At 41.8% G+C, this 18,195-nt stretch overlaps 1 protein-coding gene across 8 annotated transcripts in view; it reads right to left on the bottom strand.

The window, feature by feature from the left end:
- Positions 1-18,195, bottom strand: part of Fbxo42 (F-box protein 42) — a 72,845-nt gene that overhangs the window by 39,239 nt on the left and 15,411 nt on the right. For 3 of the 8 annotated variants that reach the window (XR_010042953.1, XM_063235588.1, XM_063235582.1), the window contains exons 2-3: positions 5,148-5,414; positions 4,806-4,922 (exon numbers count right to left, since the gene is read on the bottom strand). Coding sequence is in view for 7 of the 8 variants with exons in the window: in XM_063235588.1 (XP_063091658.1) it covers positions 4,806-4,922; positions 5,148-5,397 (367 nt within the window). In the remaining variant the exon portion in view is untranslated. Of the gene's footprint in view, positions 1-4,805; positions 4,923-5,147; positions 5,415-7,540; positions 7,809-8,159; positions 8,415-8,624; positions 8,772-11,740; positions 11,800-18,195 lie in introns of those variants that run through there. The other 5 variants (XM_063235584.1, XM_063235585.1, XM_063235583.1 and 2 more) reach the window with 5 other exon arrangements.

Below are 18,195 nucleotides of genomic sequence, written 5' to 3' on the forward strand. Positions count from 1 at the left end.
TTTTTTTCTTTTTTTTTTTTTTTTTGTCTTTTTCCTTTTTATCAGTACCGGGGATCGAACTCACGACTGCCTGCTTGCAAGGCAAGCACTTATGCCTCTGAGCTAAATCCCCAGCCCCAGTGGACTTGCTTTGAAATCCGTGCCTCTTAAAATTGTTTCCTTATGATCTGTTTTGTTGTTTTGTTATGTCTAATCTTACCCTCTTTTGAAGATAGCAAGAGGCATTATAGTAGCCATTGTTGATCACCTTGTATTTTGTTTTTACATCATATACTGTTTATTCTTGTTTTAACTGACTCCATTTTGTTTTGTCACATTTGGTTTTATTCTCTTCAAACAAAGTAATAAGAACTGTAGGAGTAATAAAACCTAAAATGTGTAATTGTTATTATAAAGACAGATAACCATACTACTAAGTTTTTATTGGCTCACTGAACAGAACTGTTTGCAGTCTCACTGTTTGAATGTCCACTTTGTATGCTTTAATTTTGTAACTTGAACAGTGACTTCTAAGATGACAATATGTAATCTATCAACTAGTGATTTCTTACTATTTGTTTTTGAAATTCTGTATTACGTCCACCCTTTTTTCTGTTTTGCTTTTTTTTCTCTTTAAATAAAATTCTTTTAAAAAATCCATTTTATCTCAAAGAGAAAAAAATTAAAAAACAAAATTTCAAAACACAACCAGGGGACAACAAAGGTACACACATTGTGCATTGCCATCCCCAAACAAGTCAACCAGAGCACGACACATCTGCGTTCAACTGTCTGAACAGTACCAGCACAAATCTTTCTCTTCAGTGAACTCAGAAGAATCAGTAGTATAACTAGCTGAACTCTATTATATATATATACATATATACACACACACACACACACATATATATACACACATGCATACATACTTTCAGCTTCTCATACTAGTGAGACAATATCATGTTTACATACATGTGTCTGATTTATTTCACTTAGAAGTATAGTCTCAAGTTGCACCCATTTACCTATAAAAGGCTTGCGTTTTTCTTCTTTATGGCTGAATAGTACTCCATTGTATAAAAGTGCCACATCTTTTTTACCCATTCCTCAGTCAATGGGCATTTAGGTTGTTTCCAAGATCTGGCTGTTACAAATTGTGCTGCTATAAACATTGGTGCACATATATCACTGTGGTATGACATTTTTAGTTCTTCTGGGAAGATACCAAGACAAGAAACAGCTGGGTCAAATGGGACCTCCAATCCTAGTTGTTTTAGGAATCTGCACACAGATTTCCACAGTGGTTGTACTAGTCTGCACTCCCACCAACAGTGGAGAAGGATTCCTTTTTCCCCACAGCCCCTCCAGCATTTGTTGTTGGTTGATTTTTTTTTTTTTTTTTTTTTTTTCTTTTTGGTACACAGGGATCAAACTCAGGACCTCGAATTTGCCCGCCAGGTGCTTATACCACTGAGCTAAATCTCCAGCCCTGGCTGATAACAGTCATTCTTTCTGGGGTGAGGTATAATCTCAGTGTTGTTTTAATTTGTACCTTTGAGTTCTTTTTTTTTTTTTTTCGTCTTTTTCCTTTTTATCGGTATGGGAGATCGAACTCACAACTGCCTGCTTGCAAGGCAGGCTCTTATGCCACTGAGCTAAATCCCCAGCCCCCTTTAAGTTCATTTTTAACTAACTGGATATGAAACACCTAGTGTCTTCATGGTAACACAAGCAAGTAATTTGAAATGAGGATCTATGGCTTAACATAAATGAGGGGTAAGAAAGAAAACTGATGCCAGATGAGATGGTACTTTCCTACAGTCCTAGCACCTTGAAAAGCTGAGGCAGGAGGATTTCAAGTTTGAGATCCTAGGTGGGGCAACTTTAGTCACTGTCTCAAAAAAAATATTTAAACAAAGGATGAGAATGTAGCTTAGTGTGAAGGACCTGTGTTCAATTCCCAGTACTGAAAAAGTACAAGATTAAAGGAGAAATTCAAAACAGAAGAGCAAGGACATAAGAAAGAAATTAAATAAATTATAAAACAAAAACAAAACAAAACACTGCCCATCTCTCTGTAACAGTCCTCTTCAGTGTACCCACCAGCTACACAGTACATAGACAAGAGGAAAATGAGACAGGTCAGAAAAGACAATGAGACACAAATATAAAAAAAACTGATCTATGGTGCCTTTTCTTGGATCTCAAATCAAGACTGCAAGTGTTTTAAAGTATTCAAACACCCAGCCTCTGAACTCCCACAGGCTTACTCACCGCACTATATTCCTTTCCACTGCTCCTGCAAGTAAGTGCCTCCATTTCGTTATAAATTGTTGGTCAAAACTATTTCGCTGAAAATTATTTTTTTCCTTCTTCATAAGAAAGCTACAGCTGAACTAATAATTCCGCACCCTTGAGTATTTCTTCATAAGGTTTCTATTTTATCCAGTGATTATGGCTTGAATAAGGACAGGGTCCCCCAAGGTTCCCAGGACCCCACTACTGCAGTGTTACGGCCCTTTAAAAGGCTTGCCCTAGTGGGAGGCTTCAGGCAATCAGGCTCATAGCACAAGGGCCAGTGGACTCCACTGTCCTTGCTTCCTGGCTTTCACTGTCACACACTCCATTCTTTTTGTTTGTTTGTATGGATTCTGAGGGGTTTTTTGGCACCAGGAATTAAACTCAGGACCTCGTGCCAGTGCCAGGCAGGCACCATACTGCTAAGCTGTACCTCTGGCCCTACACACTCTTTTAAAACAAACACACAGGACTGGCTGGGAATTTAGCTCAGTGACATAAGCGCCTACCTGGCAAGTGTGAGGTCATAAGTTCTGTCCCCGGTACCATAAATAAATAAATAAAAAGAAACACATAAAGCCAGTTTTGACTGCAGAGAGCTCCTGGAAGTGCTGATGAATGCTCCCCCACCCCCAGATCCCGGAATCACACTTTGAGGCTCACTGCTCCACGTGGTTTACTGAACACAAGCATAAATAGCTCCTTGAGAGAACTGAAATCACCATGGTTTGGCCTGTTCCTTTGACCTACTTAGTCAGTTATTTACCGAACACTTGTATCCAGAAGTGTTCTGGATACAAGAGGGTAACGTATGATCTGGGTAGCCAGCTGCTAAGATGGTCTCCATTGATCCTCCTGGTCTTTACACCCCTGGTCAGCACTGTGTGACCAAGAGAGAATGAAGGAGGTGCAGGCCCTTCTCTTGGTATCTGCCTCTGTTTCTCTCAGGCCATCTGTCTGTGGGAAGCCAGCTGCCACTATGAGCAGCTTTATGGAGAGGTCCATGCAGTAAGGAAGTGAGGCTTCCTGGGACAGCTGAGCAAGCCTGGAAGCCTCCCCAGCCCTCATCCACGGTCCTGGCTGACTGACTGACAGCAGCCTCAAGCCAGGTCTTCCCAGACAAGCCAGATCCCTGGTCCTCAGGAATGAAATATGAAATACTGCTTTATACTGCTAAATTTGGGGGTAATTTTTTATGCAGCGTGGATAACCAACACATATTCCTCTCCATCTGAATTCAAAATATATTTCTTTATTTTTTGTAAAGTCACATACATATAAACTAACAATAAAAGGCAATATAATTTAATATCAATTAGTACTCCAGACAATAATACCTAAGTAAGCTCAGAACACAATTTTTCCTTTAAAATATTCAAACACTGCAGCTGAAGAAAATAAATTTGAAATGAGCTGAAGAAAATAAATTTCATGAAGGAGTCAGAACTACAAGTTATCAAGGAGGCAGGATTCAGCTAAGTCGATGCAAAGACTGTCGGAGGTAAAAAGAAATCAAGTGGGTAAAAGCTAAGGAGCAGCGTGCTCATGAGGAGAGTCCTGGGAAAGTGGGGAGGTGAAGTGGTGCCTGGAAAGGTCAGTCAAATTCAGGACGGCTTTCAAAATAAGATAAAGTTCAGGTTTTCTCTTATAGGCAACGTACAGCCACCGAGTTTCTGAATAGAAAAACACAACACAATGAGAGAGCAATCCTGAGAGGTGCCTGAGAAGTCACCTCAGCCTCTGTCCCCACCCTCTCCTTCCTGCCTACCCCCACCGACTTTTTGAGCAAACACTGAAAATGATCCCTTCACTTGTCTAATGACACCATCTCTTGGTCACACTTAAAAGACAGAAGGATGTGAATCACTAATGGAATAAAAGCATCTATAAAAATCAGCTAGAACGTGAATGACTAGAACAATTCAAGTAACTCTAAATTGCATCTATTTGTCAGAAAATTTTATTTATAGTTGTACTATTCACATTTGTATTTTTAATCAATATCCTTCACATTAAAAAATTTTATGTGATGCTGGGCATGGTGGTGCATGCCTATAAATACCAGCACTCTAGAGGCTGAAGCAGGAGGATCCCCACAAGTTTGAGGCCAGCCTGGGCTACATAGTGAGCTCACGGCCAGCCCAGACAGCGTAGTGAGACCCCGTCGGACAAAACACAACACAAAAAAACCTAAAATTCTAAGCATAACATTTTAACTTCTTTGGAGTAGAGGAAAACGAAATAAAAAGTCAGAAATAAAATGAGGAACAAAGTCTCTACCATTCATTTATTTAGTGGTGCTGGGGTTGAACCCAGGGCCTTACCTAAGTAACTGCTCTGCCCTGAGCTACATCCCAGCCCTCAGATTTTTAAACTCGTGCTTTTTCCTAACTGTTGTTGTAAGTTTAATATAACTCTCATTTTACATTCCCTTCACTAAAAAGCTGGGGAAAATACACACATCCAAAACAATTTTTGGAAGCATGAGCACTGGCAGGGTGAGACCGGCGCGCGCAGGAGATACTCACTGTGTGAGAACCGCTGAGTAATTGGGGTTCCAGGGTATGGGTAAGTGCGGCTCTCCCACTGAATGTTTCCTTCCTGGACGGCCTTCATGAAACCATGGTAACACTGATGGGCTACTCCTAAACACAGAAGAACACATGCCTCAGCCTGGACACTTAACCTGCAGGTAAAGTCCTCCTCTAAAACTACAAAGGGGATGAAATACTCCAGAAGCAGCAGAAAACATGTTAAGTGTCCCATATTAAACTGTATAACCATAAAACATTTCAAAGAGAAAATTGGGAACCTAAAAATAAAACGTCCGACAAAACCCGAGATAAGTGACCGTTTTCTTTGCACAGTACCTTTGATAAGTCGATACCACTGTTTGCAGACGAGGGCGGCAGTCTTGTGCTCCTGGTACGGGGAGAGGAAGGACAGGATGTACTCCAAGACTTCTTCCGGCAGCTCGGACATAGACCGGTTGTGTCGTGGCTCCTCAGCCCCCAGGCCTGGGTGTGCATTCTCGTCTTGCTCCATTGTCCCCTCCGGCGCAGGTTCCTCTTGGTCCACAGCCATGAAACTGTCATCTTCACTGTCTGAGGAGCTGGCCATGACATTCCACTCCAAAGCTGTAGCAGGCAAGAAAGGAACATCTGTACACAGCTGTCAGACTCAGGAACGCCTCCGCCTCCACGCTGCTCAGGACTTCCTTCCCACCCTCTGCTTGGGATCTTTTCTCTGCACTTTCCCACGTTCACTATGAGCCATCTTCACAGGTGGAGCTCGAATACCAAACCCTCCACAAAGGCTTCTGACCACGTTTCTCTCTCCAGAACACCAAATGGCAGCTGAGTCCTAGCATTACCTTAGCACTGGAAAAGCTGTCCTGCACTAATTCCACTACCTCAAAGATCTGGCAGCCTGGCAAATGACGATGGGGGTAGCAAGTAGCCTCTCTGGGCCACTAACAATGACCCACGATAAACCTTAGAAGATAAACTAACTCTAGGTCCTACAAAGAGTAGTAACATTCTGAGAATGTGAGTTAAGAAGTAAGAATTTGGGGCTGGGCATGATGGCACACACCTGTAATTCTAGTATTTGGGAGGCTGGGCCAGGAGGATCACTCTGAGGCCAGCCTGGTCTACCTAGTGAGTTCAAAGCCTGACTGAACTACATAGCAAGACCCTGTCTCAAAAAACAAAAACAAAAACTAAAGCAAAAAACAATGAGAGGGGCAGTAGAGTTTTGGAAGCGGGCACAGTAGAACACACCTGTAATCCCTTGGTAATCTCTGAAAAGTTCCTAAATCCTGATCAAATTCTGTTTCCTGATTGGGTATTGGTTACATGGATGCGTTCTATGAGAAATTCACTGGCCTGAATATTTATGCACATCTTTAAAGTTTGCCAACATAAGCTATTATCAGTAGTCAGTTCTAGGGGAAATAGTATAGGTAGCTAAAAAAATTTCTTTTGTGTTTCTCATATTCCCTAAATTTTCTAGAAAGATCATATCATGTTAACAAAACAGGTCAATTTATATAAGAACTGAGTCCCAAGTTAGATTCTGCAGGAACAGATGATAAACAGAATGAGGAATGAAAAAGGTTTACTGGGCAACCAGACCTTGGTGCAGACCCAATGCAGGCTGCCCAGTGGACAGCCAGTCCCGCGGGGCAGTGAGGGGCTCTGCGGCGCTGTAGCCTCAGCCTCCAGAGTGCTGGGGGATTACAGACATGTGGAACCACAGCTGGCTTCTAGTTTGTTGCTTTTAATACATTTACTCACTTTATATACTTCTACCCAGAGCACCACTATGCTACCCTTGTTAGGATACCCAGCATTCCCTCTGGCACTGATGAAGAAAACATTAAGTAACTAAGAACAGATCCTCCTACCTCATCTCTACCACTCCTACAATTCATATAATAATGATGCACATCTTTAAAAATCAGAAGAATAGTCAATTAAGGAAAATGCAAACATGAATCAACATGCATTGCTTCCCAAGATCATTTATCAGCTGGGCATGGTATTGCACACCTGTAATTTCAACGCTGGGGAAGCTGAGGCAGGAGGACTGTTGCAAGTTTGAGGCCAGCCTGGGTTACAAAGTGAGCTCAAGGCTTGCCTGCACTGCACAGTGAGACTCTGTCTCAAAAAAGACAAAATACAAAACAAAAAAAACACGTATCATTTATCTACCAAATTATCTCTCGGCCAAGTGGCATATAGATTCTTGGTGATCATCAGCAATGAGTGGCTTCTCAGGGGTGGCATGGCCTAAATCCTCTTGGGGGTGGAAGGGAGAGGCAGTAGCAGCAAGAAGCTGCATTTCCTATCATCTCATAAAAGAAGGGTGCTGGGGCTGGAGATTTAGCTCAGCGGCATCAGTACCTGCCTTGCAAGCAGGCGGTCGTGAGTTCTATCCCTGGTACCGATAAAAAGTTTAAAAAAGAAGAGTGCTGTAATGAGCTAGCTAAAATTGTATTAGACAAAGATCTTCAGCCTTTTTCTGCCCTGAGTGAGCTGTTTTCCAATGTGCTTCACCTGCCAGAGAAAGGCCTAGTGGTCAGCACACACCTCCATTTGCAGCCCTCCCTCCTAGCCAGAAGCCTACAGTCCTGCAAACAGAAAGGAAAAGCCAGCACGGTGTTCATGCCCCACGCCCCAGCTAAACGCTGCCCTTGCAACACTCCTTCTCATTCCTCCCCTGCACAGCACCACTCCCCACTGCTTCCTGATTTACAGACCTGCTCTTCACTCCTCTCTGCTCAGGTCTGCCAAGAGTCCAAGCGGAACAGGCTCAGTGTGCTGTTCATGCGTGAATTAAATACACCGTCTCAAATACAGGGTTCCCTTGCACATGTTCTGACAGACTGTGAGCTCAAGGTCTGTTTCAGAATGAACTGAATCAAGGGAAGTCTCAAAAGATCATTTAAATAAAATAAATGCCGATTCAATAAAACAACTTACTGCCTTTCCAAAAGTGCTTACAATCAGCAAGCTTCAATAAAGGCGCGAACACTGCTGTGGGTGCCAGGTTTAGGCAATTTCCACCATCCAGCAAGCCACCATACCCCACAGCCTGAGGGCCGAGCACAAGGCACAGGTGGTGCTTCTATGATCACGAGGTGAAGCCATCACTCACACTCCCAAAGGACATGGCAGCACCCTTAAACTGAGTTTGTCTTGTTTTCGTGCCAAAAGAAGCTGCAGAAAACCTTTCACATACAGTGTATTAATTCAATGAACGTGACTTCGTGACATGTTTAAAAGAAATCCTCCTCCCTCTTCACACTTGTGCCACACCTTCTCATCAGCCCCTCGATGACTGAGTCTGAGGAAGAGCACAAACTGAAGTCAACTTACGGGATGCTGAGCTTCCGGGAGCTTCCAGGAGCCAGAGACCATTCGCCCAGGCGCCTCTGCCCTCTGGCACAAGGCGTGCAAGTGAGGACAGGATTCCCTGACCTGACGTTCCTACTCACAACACACGTCGCTCTGCGTCACCGGGTGCCGCCAGGATATTTCATTGGTCAGAATTAATAATCTCTCTGGACCCTTGAATTTTGACCTTTCAAAATACATGCTGCCACCACCAGTCACTTTCACCAGCTCAAAAGGCAAAAACGGGACTTGAAAAGCCATTTAATGGACCCAGGAAGCTTTTTTTTCTGAAAACTATTTCATTGAATTCAATGAAATACATACTCCTCCCTTCCCTCTCCTGCTCCCTCCTTTCCGTCCTTCACTCCCCAGCAGTGCTGAGGATTCAGCAAGTACCCTACCGCCAAGCCCCATCCCCAAACCAGTCTCTAAAATCTGAGTGCCTACCCTGAGGTGCAAAGTTAGGGTAAGAAGACTTTGAGCCTGGCGATCTGGCTACTGCTTCCAGCTCTGAAGCTGTGTGAAGCGGAGTGAAGTCATAGCCAGCAGGAAAGGATGTGAAGGTAGCAGGAAGCAGCAAACAGCTCCGGGGCACTCAAAGAAATTCAAGATGGGGATAAAGTTACTTTATTGCGTGTAAAAAAGCCATTGTGGGATTTTAGTAGAATATCTGATTAATCTGTGCCTTTTATTCCTAAAACAGCTACACATCTGAAAATTCTTTTGGAGCAAACACACCTCTATAAAAATTGGGGGGCTGGGGATTTAGCTCAGCGGCATAAGCGCCTGCCTTATAAGCAGGCAGTCGTGAGTTCGATCCCCGGTACCGATAAAAAGGAAAAAAAAAAAAAAAAAATTGGGTCGGGTTGTTCGAGACCAGCATGGGTTACATAGTGAGTTCAAAGCCAGCCTGGGCTACATAGTAAAACCTCACCTCAATTAAAACAAACAAACAAACAAACACTGCTGGAACTTAAGAGGGAATGGCTAAATAAATGAAAGAACCCACAGCATCCATCAGTGTGAGGGTTTCTGAGGGTTTGAGGACAAAGCAGCCACCTCACACAGATGCCTTCATGAACTCAAGCAGTTACAGACACTGTGACCTAAAGCCATACAAGGTTCTATTCTTGAAAATAAACTATTGTTAGATGTACAGAAGATGAGGGCATGATTTTTTTCTAAGATAATAAGCCTTACTAATATGCTACCAATATAATCATTATCACCGTACTAATTCAAAGGCAAGCAGAAAAATTGTAAAATATAAAATTCTGTCCCACTTCATTCAATAAAGGGCAACATCACATTGGCTGCATGCACAAAATACCATGCCTAGATTCCACAGAAGGTACTCAAAGAGAATAGGGCAGTGTCTGCACTCAGGGACGGCACCTTCAGAAGGGCTGAAGACACGGCTAACAGCAACACAAAGCATTATATAATAAATGACCTACAGTATCAACAGTCAGGAGAGAAGAGAAGGCCTCTTGAGGTAAAGAATTTGAGCCACGCTTTGACAGGTAAGATTTCAAAGAATCAAACATAAGGTAGAGGGATAAAATATTTTCAAATCATTATTTCTGGTATTATTTCTGTTTATTTCTTTGATACAGAGTCTCAGTGTATAGTTTGGGATGGTTTTGAACTCACTATATAGCCCAGGCTGGCCTCAAACTCACAGCAATCCTTCTGCCTCGGCCTTCTCAGTGCTGAGATTACAGGCATCTGCCACCATACCTGACTTTAGTTGAGATTCTTTGCCACTTAACAGAATTAACTTATAGGTAAAATAAGAAAAACCACTTTGTATTCAATGCGTGGTCTGACCACATACACATACACTACTTAATACTATTTAGTATCTGATATACATTAACAGAAGCTCCTAATTCTGGAGACTCCTTAGTTCCTAACAGTCAATATTTTGACAAAATTTTAAAAAGGTCCAAGAGCAGAATAATTGGGCATAACTATTATTGCTATTAGCAAGCTGTGAACTACTCTTGATACACAAATTCTGAGCCGCTTCTACAAAAGACTCCAAATTGAGTAACAGATGTCAGCTGGAGGTTTTTATTTTTTTTAATGATGAACACATCAGTGTGTTTCCCAGTTAAAACATACAGTAGTGAAACAGAAAAATATTTCCCCAAACCACCCATTACATATTGCACTTTCTTACCATTCTTTCTGGTTGATATAGAATGAAAGTGTCTGATAACTCATCCAAGTTGTGTAAATATGACAGTTTTCAGGGCTACTCTCTTAAGCCGTACATAACAGACCAAGGGTTTATTACTATAAATGGTCAAGAAAATGGTACAGATGTCAATCACTAGAGGACACACTTGAGGTTCTAAAATTCTGATATGGAAGACCACATATTCTAGGTTCAACAAAATGTGTAACTTAGTTGAAAAAGTATACAGCGTTGTCAATGCTTTTATTTCTTACTTTGTGAGAGCTGAATGGTTTTTTTGTTTTGTTTTGAGGCAGGATCTTGCTACATAGCCAAGGCTGGCCTCAAACATAAGGCAATCCTCCTGCTGCAGCCCCTGAGGGCTGAGGTTACCAACATGTGTCCCTGTGTGCAGCTTACTTTTTTTTTTTTGGTGATGGTATTGAGGATTGAACCTAGGGCATCACACACACCACCCAAGTACTGTACTACTAAGTTACGCACCTAGCCCTTGAACTTTACTTTTAACAGAAGTGTATAAATGATTTTTAGGTTAATTTAAATTATCTACTTTGCTAGGAGTAGTAGTGCATACCTGAAAATTCAGCTACCCAGGAACTGAGGCACAAAGGTCATGAGCTCAAGTCCAGCCTTGGCAAACAGCAAGATTCAGTCTCAAAATAAAACCGTGACAAAAATGCAACTGTTTCTCAGTTGTGCTGGAAAACCATTTCCTGACTCTAGAAAGAGTTCAGAAGTTTGGTGGCTACTGGCCAAAGTACAATGCAACTAGCATACATGAATGCAACCTGTTTCTTGTAGAGATAGCTTAACCGCCCTTTCCCTCAGCTGGCAGGTTAAGTTTGCTCCAGTTTCTCTCTCTGAATATTGTTTTGCAGTACTGGGGATTAAACCCAGGGCATTCTCACTGAACTATATTCCCAGTCCCTTTTTAATTTTCAGGCGGCTTACCAAATTGCCCAAGTAGGCTTTGAATTTAGGATCCTCCTGTCTCAACCTCCCACAGTGCTGGGATTAACAGGTGTACATACCACCATGCTGGCTTCTAAGAAGGTCTTGTTATTAACAAGACTTAAATATTTAAAGAACCTTTTTTAAAACTGCAATCAATTATGTCAAACTTTATTATTGTTACAGAAGGTATAACAATCAATCCATAGAGTTCATAACTTTAAAAATCAAGTTCTCAAGCAATATGCAATTTTATGGTACTTTTTAAAAAAATAAATAAAAAAAAAAACAGGTCCAAACCTCAATCCAAAATTATATAAGATAGAAAACTCCTCAAAATTCAGAGGAATCAAATGAAATAAAAGAAAACAAAATTCTCCCCTGGGTTGAAAATGACTAAAACAATCACCATTTCATGGCTTCAGTTTTAAGGAGCACATCTTTCTGGTTCGCTCGTCCACTGCAGATCTGTTTCAATAAAAGGAATATTTTTATTAATTTAGTACACATCATTCACATAATCAATCCTGTATCAGGAAATGTTTCCCATAATTAAAAGAACATAAAGGTGATTTTGATTGTACACTTTTTACAATACAGTACAGTGTATCTTTATGCCCTACACAGGCATTTCTGCTGTTGCACAACCAGAATGCAAACAGGGAAAGAAAAAATTAAAAACACATACTGCATTTGGAAAACTTCTTCCATTTACATCGCACAAACCTGGGGATCTGGGGCTCAGCAAAGTAATTTTCAGGTAGATTAACAACAAAAACATCCAGAAGTGTGCCCAAAAATGTATGGGCCACAGGGTTGTTTTATCTACTCTGCAATGACAAAAACTCACAAATCTTGTGTCTATTAATGGGAGACTAATTAAATTAATGGGAGACTAATTAAATTACACTATATCCAGGCTACAGAATTTAACTATCCAGTATTTTATTTTATATTCAATATTTTAAAAAGTGACTATCAGTATACACTGACATGAAAAGACCTCCAAGACTACTCTGCAAAAAATACAAACTAATGATTAACATTACCCTATTACATATCCACGTCTACAGAAACCTTTAAATGCACTACATATACATAAATGCATAAAAATTATGTAGACACTGGGAATAGTGCTGCATACACACTGGACAATTTAACAAAACTCTGTCTCAAAAATAAACCAACAGGGGCTGGGGATTTAGCTCAGTGGCATAAGCACCTGCCTTGCAAGCAGGCAGTCATGAGTTTGATCCCCGGTACCGATAAAAAGGAAAAAGACAAAAAAAAAAAAAATTTAATAAATAAATCAACAAACAGAGCTGCAGATACAGCTACAGCTCAGTAGTGGAGCACCTGCCTGGTGTGCAGGAGGCCCTGGGCTCCACTGTTAGTACCACAAAAACAGAAAGAAAAATGAAAAACTGGTGAGAGAGACACAACAAATTTAGTTTTACCTCTGAGGAAGAGAAAAAAAGTCTTTGTCTCTTAAAAGTCAATTTGTAAGAGCCAAATGTATCAAACATCCAAAGCTATATAGAGATGCAGCTGCTGCAGAAACAGTACAGAAGATCCATGAAATTCCTGGCACGGCAGCGCACACCTGTAATCCCAGCACTGAGGAAGGACGAAGGTGCTGATGTTATGCTGGGACAGCATACTACTGCCACTAAGTGATACATTTAAAACTGAAGCTGGTGCAGTGGTCCCAGCACTTGGGAGGCTGAAGCAGGAGGAGTGCCACAAGTCTGAGGCCAGCCAGAACTACAACTATTTAAAAAAAAAAAAAAAAAAGCTGAAGCTGGAGCCAGGTCTGGTGGCAAATACCTGGGAAGCTGAGGCAATAGAGCTAAAACTCAATCCCAGCCTGCACTATACAGTGACTTAGTGATACACCTGTTTCAAAATAAATAAAAAACGGCTAAGGATACAGATAAGTGAGAAGACCCTGCATTCAATTATCAATATAGAGGAGAAAAGGAGTCAGGTACGGTCACACATGCCTGTAATCCCAGAACTCTGGAAGGCTGAGGCAAAAAGATCAAAAGCTTGAGTCCAGATTTACCAATTTAGTAACTTACGGAAACTGTCTCAATTAAAACAAAAAAAGGCTCTAGATTCAATTCCTATGCCTGTCCATAAAAAAAAGGTTAAAATGGAAAAGTTTATATTGTGCATTTTATAATAATTTTATTAAGATGTATAGAATATATGCAGTTAAAAAAATTAAGATAGCCAGGCAGGTGGTATACCCCTGTAATCCCTGTACTCAGAAGGCTGAGATAGGATGATCTCCAGTTTGAAGCCAGCCTGAGCTACCCAGAGTTCAACATCAGCCTGAACTACACTCCAGGTTTTTGTTCAAAAAGCTACAAATTAGTCGAGCATGGTGGCACAGGTCTGTAATCCCAGCACTCAGAAGGCTGAGGCAGGAGATATCTCTGCAAGTTCAAGGCCAGCCTGAACTACAAAGTGAGTTCAGGCCAGTCTAAACTGCATAGTGAGAGGCTGTCTCAAAAAAGAAAAAGGAAAAACAAAAAAAGCCAAAAACTATCCAGGAATGGTAGAGCACACCTGTGGTCCCAACACTTGAGAGGCTGAGACAGGTAGGTTGCTTTGAGTTCAAGGCCAGCCTGGCTTTCCTGTTTTGCTGGTACTGTGGTCAAGCCCAAGGGCACTGTATCTCTGAGTTATACCTCCAGTTGGGGTACCCCCCATTTTGAGACATAGTCTCCCCAAATTGGCAGGTAGGATTTAAACTTGCAGTACATAGCAAGACTCCATCTCTGAAACAATCCCTTGTATACCCATATCCAAGTTAGAAAATAGAGTAAGTTCAGTACAGAGATGCACACCTGTTGAGATAGGATGCTGTGAGTTTAAGGCCAGTCTGGACTGCACAGTGAGATCCTGTCTTAAAAAAACATAATAGGAAAAAGGAAGGAAGGAGATAGGGAGCGACGGCAGGCATAGGGCATCACCAGGGCCTTTAAGACTGTGCGTGCCCGTCACCCCCTCATTACTCCCCGTGACCCACCTAGGAGCAATGTTCACTGTGTTGTTATTACTCCCTTGCTTCCCTTTATAGTTCTGCCCTTTAAGCACATCACTGAAGAATATACTACTCATAACAATATGTCGCGCAGTTGTTGGCTGTGCTGGAACTCATTCTCACTGTGGCGTGTGATTCTTTGTATGGACACGCTGTAATTTACCCATTCTACTACTGACAGAAATCAACTGGATCCAACGCTTAGCTGTTATGAAATAATTATCATTTTCTACAGAGTCCAGAGCAGTGGCTTTCAAACTTTGACTGTAACACAGTAAAACATACTTTATGCCAAAACTAGTTCCCTTATACATATACACATAAAGATACAGCTGGGAATGTTTCTAAAAATAATTCTCTTACAATAAAGTACATGATTATTTTCTGCTATTGCACTTGACACTGCCATGAGACGTGAACAGTCTTCTGGTTCAGCAGGGGGTTGCAAGCTGCAGGCTGCAAACAGTACGGTGGAGGGCACACCGGGGAGAGGGGCTCACGTCCGCCCTAGGTGACCTCCACCTGCCTCCCGAAGAGATTCTTCCAATAAGCACTTCCACCTGTAGCATTTCTGCAAATTTCAATTTGATTTGATTCGAAATGACTTAAAATTATAAATAGATATTAAAGTTTATCAAATATTAAATATTAAATACCATATCAAATATTAAATATTAAAATACCATATGGTTTTCTTTTAATCTGGTGGGAGGTAAATTCCTGATTTTCTAATAAAAAAACAAGCTTGTATTCCTCAAACTGAACTAGTCCATGATTTTTATTTTTGTTTTTGTTAAGACAATCCCTCTCACTGGGCCTGATGGCATGGGCCTATAAATCAGGCAATTCAGGAGGCTGAGGCAGGAGGATTGCCACAAGCCTGAGGCCATCCTGGGTTACACAGTGAGTTGAAAGCCAACCTGAAATACAAAAGGAGACTCTATCTCAAAAACCCAAAATATGAAAAACAAAACAAACAAACAAAAAGGACCAGGGATATCGCTCAGTGGCATAAGTGCCTGCTTGGCAGACACAAGGTCTTGATTTCAATTCTGAGTACAAAAAAAAAAAAAAAATAGTGCAGGGAGGTGGGGTGGGGGCTGGTATTGAACCAACTCTAAAGCAGGCAAGTCTCAAACTCAAAGCAATCCTCCTGCCTCAGCCTCCTGAGTGCTAGGATCACAGGGACACATCAACACCTCAGGCTTCTTCTATGTTTTGTTGTTATTGTTGCTTTTTATGCAATAGGGTTTTGCTATGTAATCCAGGCCAGTCTCGATTGCTATGTAGCTCAGGTTGGCCTCAAACTTTTGATCTTCCTGCCTCAGCCTTTCAAGTACTGGGATCACACATAGACGTGCACCCCTGTGCCTGATTAATATCAGCCTCTTTAAATAACCAAAGATAATAAAATCTTTTACCTATGAGGTTAATACTGATGACTCATTCTGGCAGCAAAGTAGATTCTTTAATGGCTGAGTACTGATCTGGCCCACAGGAGACTGACACACAGTTTTTCTCCCATCCCTGGCAAATGACTCCTCAAACCCTTTGAATCTTAGTTATGTGGTTGGTTTTACTGTTTTGCTGGTACTTGTGGTCAAGCCTTAGGGCACTGTATCTCTGGGGTCACCCTATTTTGAGACATGATCTCCCTAAATTGCCAGGTTGCAATTCTCCTGCCTCAACTCCAAAGTGCTTTGATTGCAGATGTGTTAGGTTTTGTGTATGCTAAGGAATTGCCTGAAGGTGGCAGGCCCAGGAGCTGCAGGCCTGGGGCTGGTCAGAGCAAAGAACAAAGGAAGAAGCCTGGTATGGTGGCACACAGGCCTGTAATCCCAGCAATGGGGAGGCTGAGGCAGGAGGATTGTTGCAAACTCGAGATCAGCCTGCACTACAAAGTGAGCTCCAGGCCAATCTGAACTACATAGCAAAGCCCTGTTTCAAAAAAAAAAAGAACACTACAAGGTTACAACTTTCAGCCCCACTCGCCAGTCTCAAGGGAAAAGGCAAGAGCTACAGATTAAATTGGTCACCAAATCCAACAATTTAACCCATAATGTCTGCATCATGAGACTTCCACGAACACCCAAAGGACGATGCACGAGGAGATTTCAGATGGCTGACTCCTCAGAGGTTCCAGGCCGGGATCAAACGTGTAACCCTCCTGCCTCAGCCCCAGAGAGCTTCGTGCCTCTTCACACATGCCTTGCCCACACATCTTTTCATCTGCATCTTTGTAATATCCTTTTAATAACTGGCAAATGGAAGCAGTTCCTAGGTCCCATGGGCCACTACAGCACATTAACAGAACCCAAGGAAGAAGTCATGAAACACCCCGGGCTTCCAATGGGCACATGAAGTGGGCGGCCCCGCAGGACTGGGCCTCTGCCTTGGGGTCAGAACCAAACTGAACTAGAGGACACTCAGCCACAGGCGCTGCTGAAGGATTTCTTGCTTGGCATGGGCAAAATCCGTACATCTAAAGTCACAGGTTTCTTCTGTGCTGTGTTATAAGAGAGTCTGGGGTGGGAGGAGTTTGTTCATTTCCACTTAGCACCACACCCTTACAGGGCCCAAAGCCATTCATAAGACAGTTTGCTTTAGTCAGGGAGTACAGCAGGAATTTATCTGATTAATTTACTAAAATACAAATAAATGTCATGCATGGTGGCACACACCTGTAATCCCAACACCCCGGAGGCGGAGGCAGGAGGATAGCAGTAAGTTTGAGGCCAACCTGGACTACATAGTGGGTTCAAGACCAGCCTGAAATGCACAGTGAGACCCTGTCTCAAAATAAACAAAAATAAATACCAAATATTTCCTGCACTTAAACTTTCTAACCAAATAAGCCAACCATCGAGGAAAAAATAAAATAAACAATAATGAAAGCACGCAAAAGGGAAGGAGGAAGATAAGGATGCTACTCCATGCCAGACTGTAAAAAACTGTCACTACCCATTCACAGGGTTATGAAGCCTGGATTCTTTGAAGGCATAACATTTTTTTACATAAAATCTCCAATGCTGCCAGGAATCCAGCAAAAAGACAAACAACAGCAACAATAAATATTGCCAGTGTTTAACAGTGCTAAGTCCCAGGGGAAAAACATTAAAAGGAAGCTAAACCATACCATTTTAATGTTAAAAGCAGAATCTAACTTTATTTTTTTCAAATCAGTTCTATCTAAAATTCAAAGTAAAACTTAATGGAAAAACAAAGCCTAAGATCACGGCTGGATGGTGAGGCATGGGAGCACATAGCTATAATCCCAGCTACTTGGAGGCTGAGGTAGGAGAATCACCACATTTGAGGCCATCAGGAGAACTTAGGAAGAACTTGTCTCTAAAACCAAAAAGGGCTGGAGAGTGTAGCCCAGTGTAAGACCCTGGATTCAATCCCTAGTACTGCCCCCCAAAACGTATAGTTGGATGAATTATTGCAAAGTAAACATAATTTTAATTATTTTATATAAGTCTTTTTTGGGGAGAGTTCTGGGAATCAAACTTGGGATGTCACACTGGCCAGGCAGGCACTGTACCACTGGGCTAAATCCCCAGCCTTTCTTCTAAAGATGAAATAATCTCACATAATCAAAATGATGAGTACCCATGTCCTAATCACTTAGCTTACACTTAGCGTTTCCACTAAGAGAAATCTCAACTAATAGGAGTCAAAACGTAACACTAACAATCCATATTTATCAAAACTCACCAAAATTTACAGTATAAATGAACAATTTAAAGAATGAGAGGCTGGAGATTTAGATCAGTGGCATAAGCACCTGCCTGGCAAGTGCTAGGTCGTGA

The sequence above is a fragment of the Cavia porcellus genome, unplaced genomic scaffold (assembly GCF_034190915.1).
Source record: "Cavia porcellus strain 051 isolate PalLab524CR breed Dunkin Hartley unplaced genomic scaffold, mCavPor4.1 scaffold_25, whole genome shotgun sequence".
Classification (NCBI taxonomy): Eukaryota; Metazoa; Chordata; class Mammalia; order Rodentia; family Caviidae; genus Cavia; species Cavia porcellus.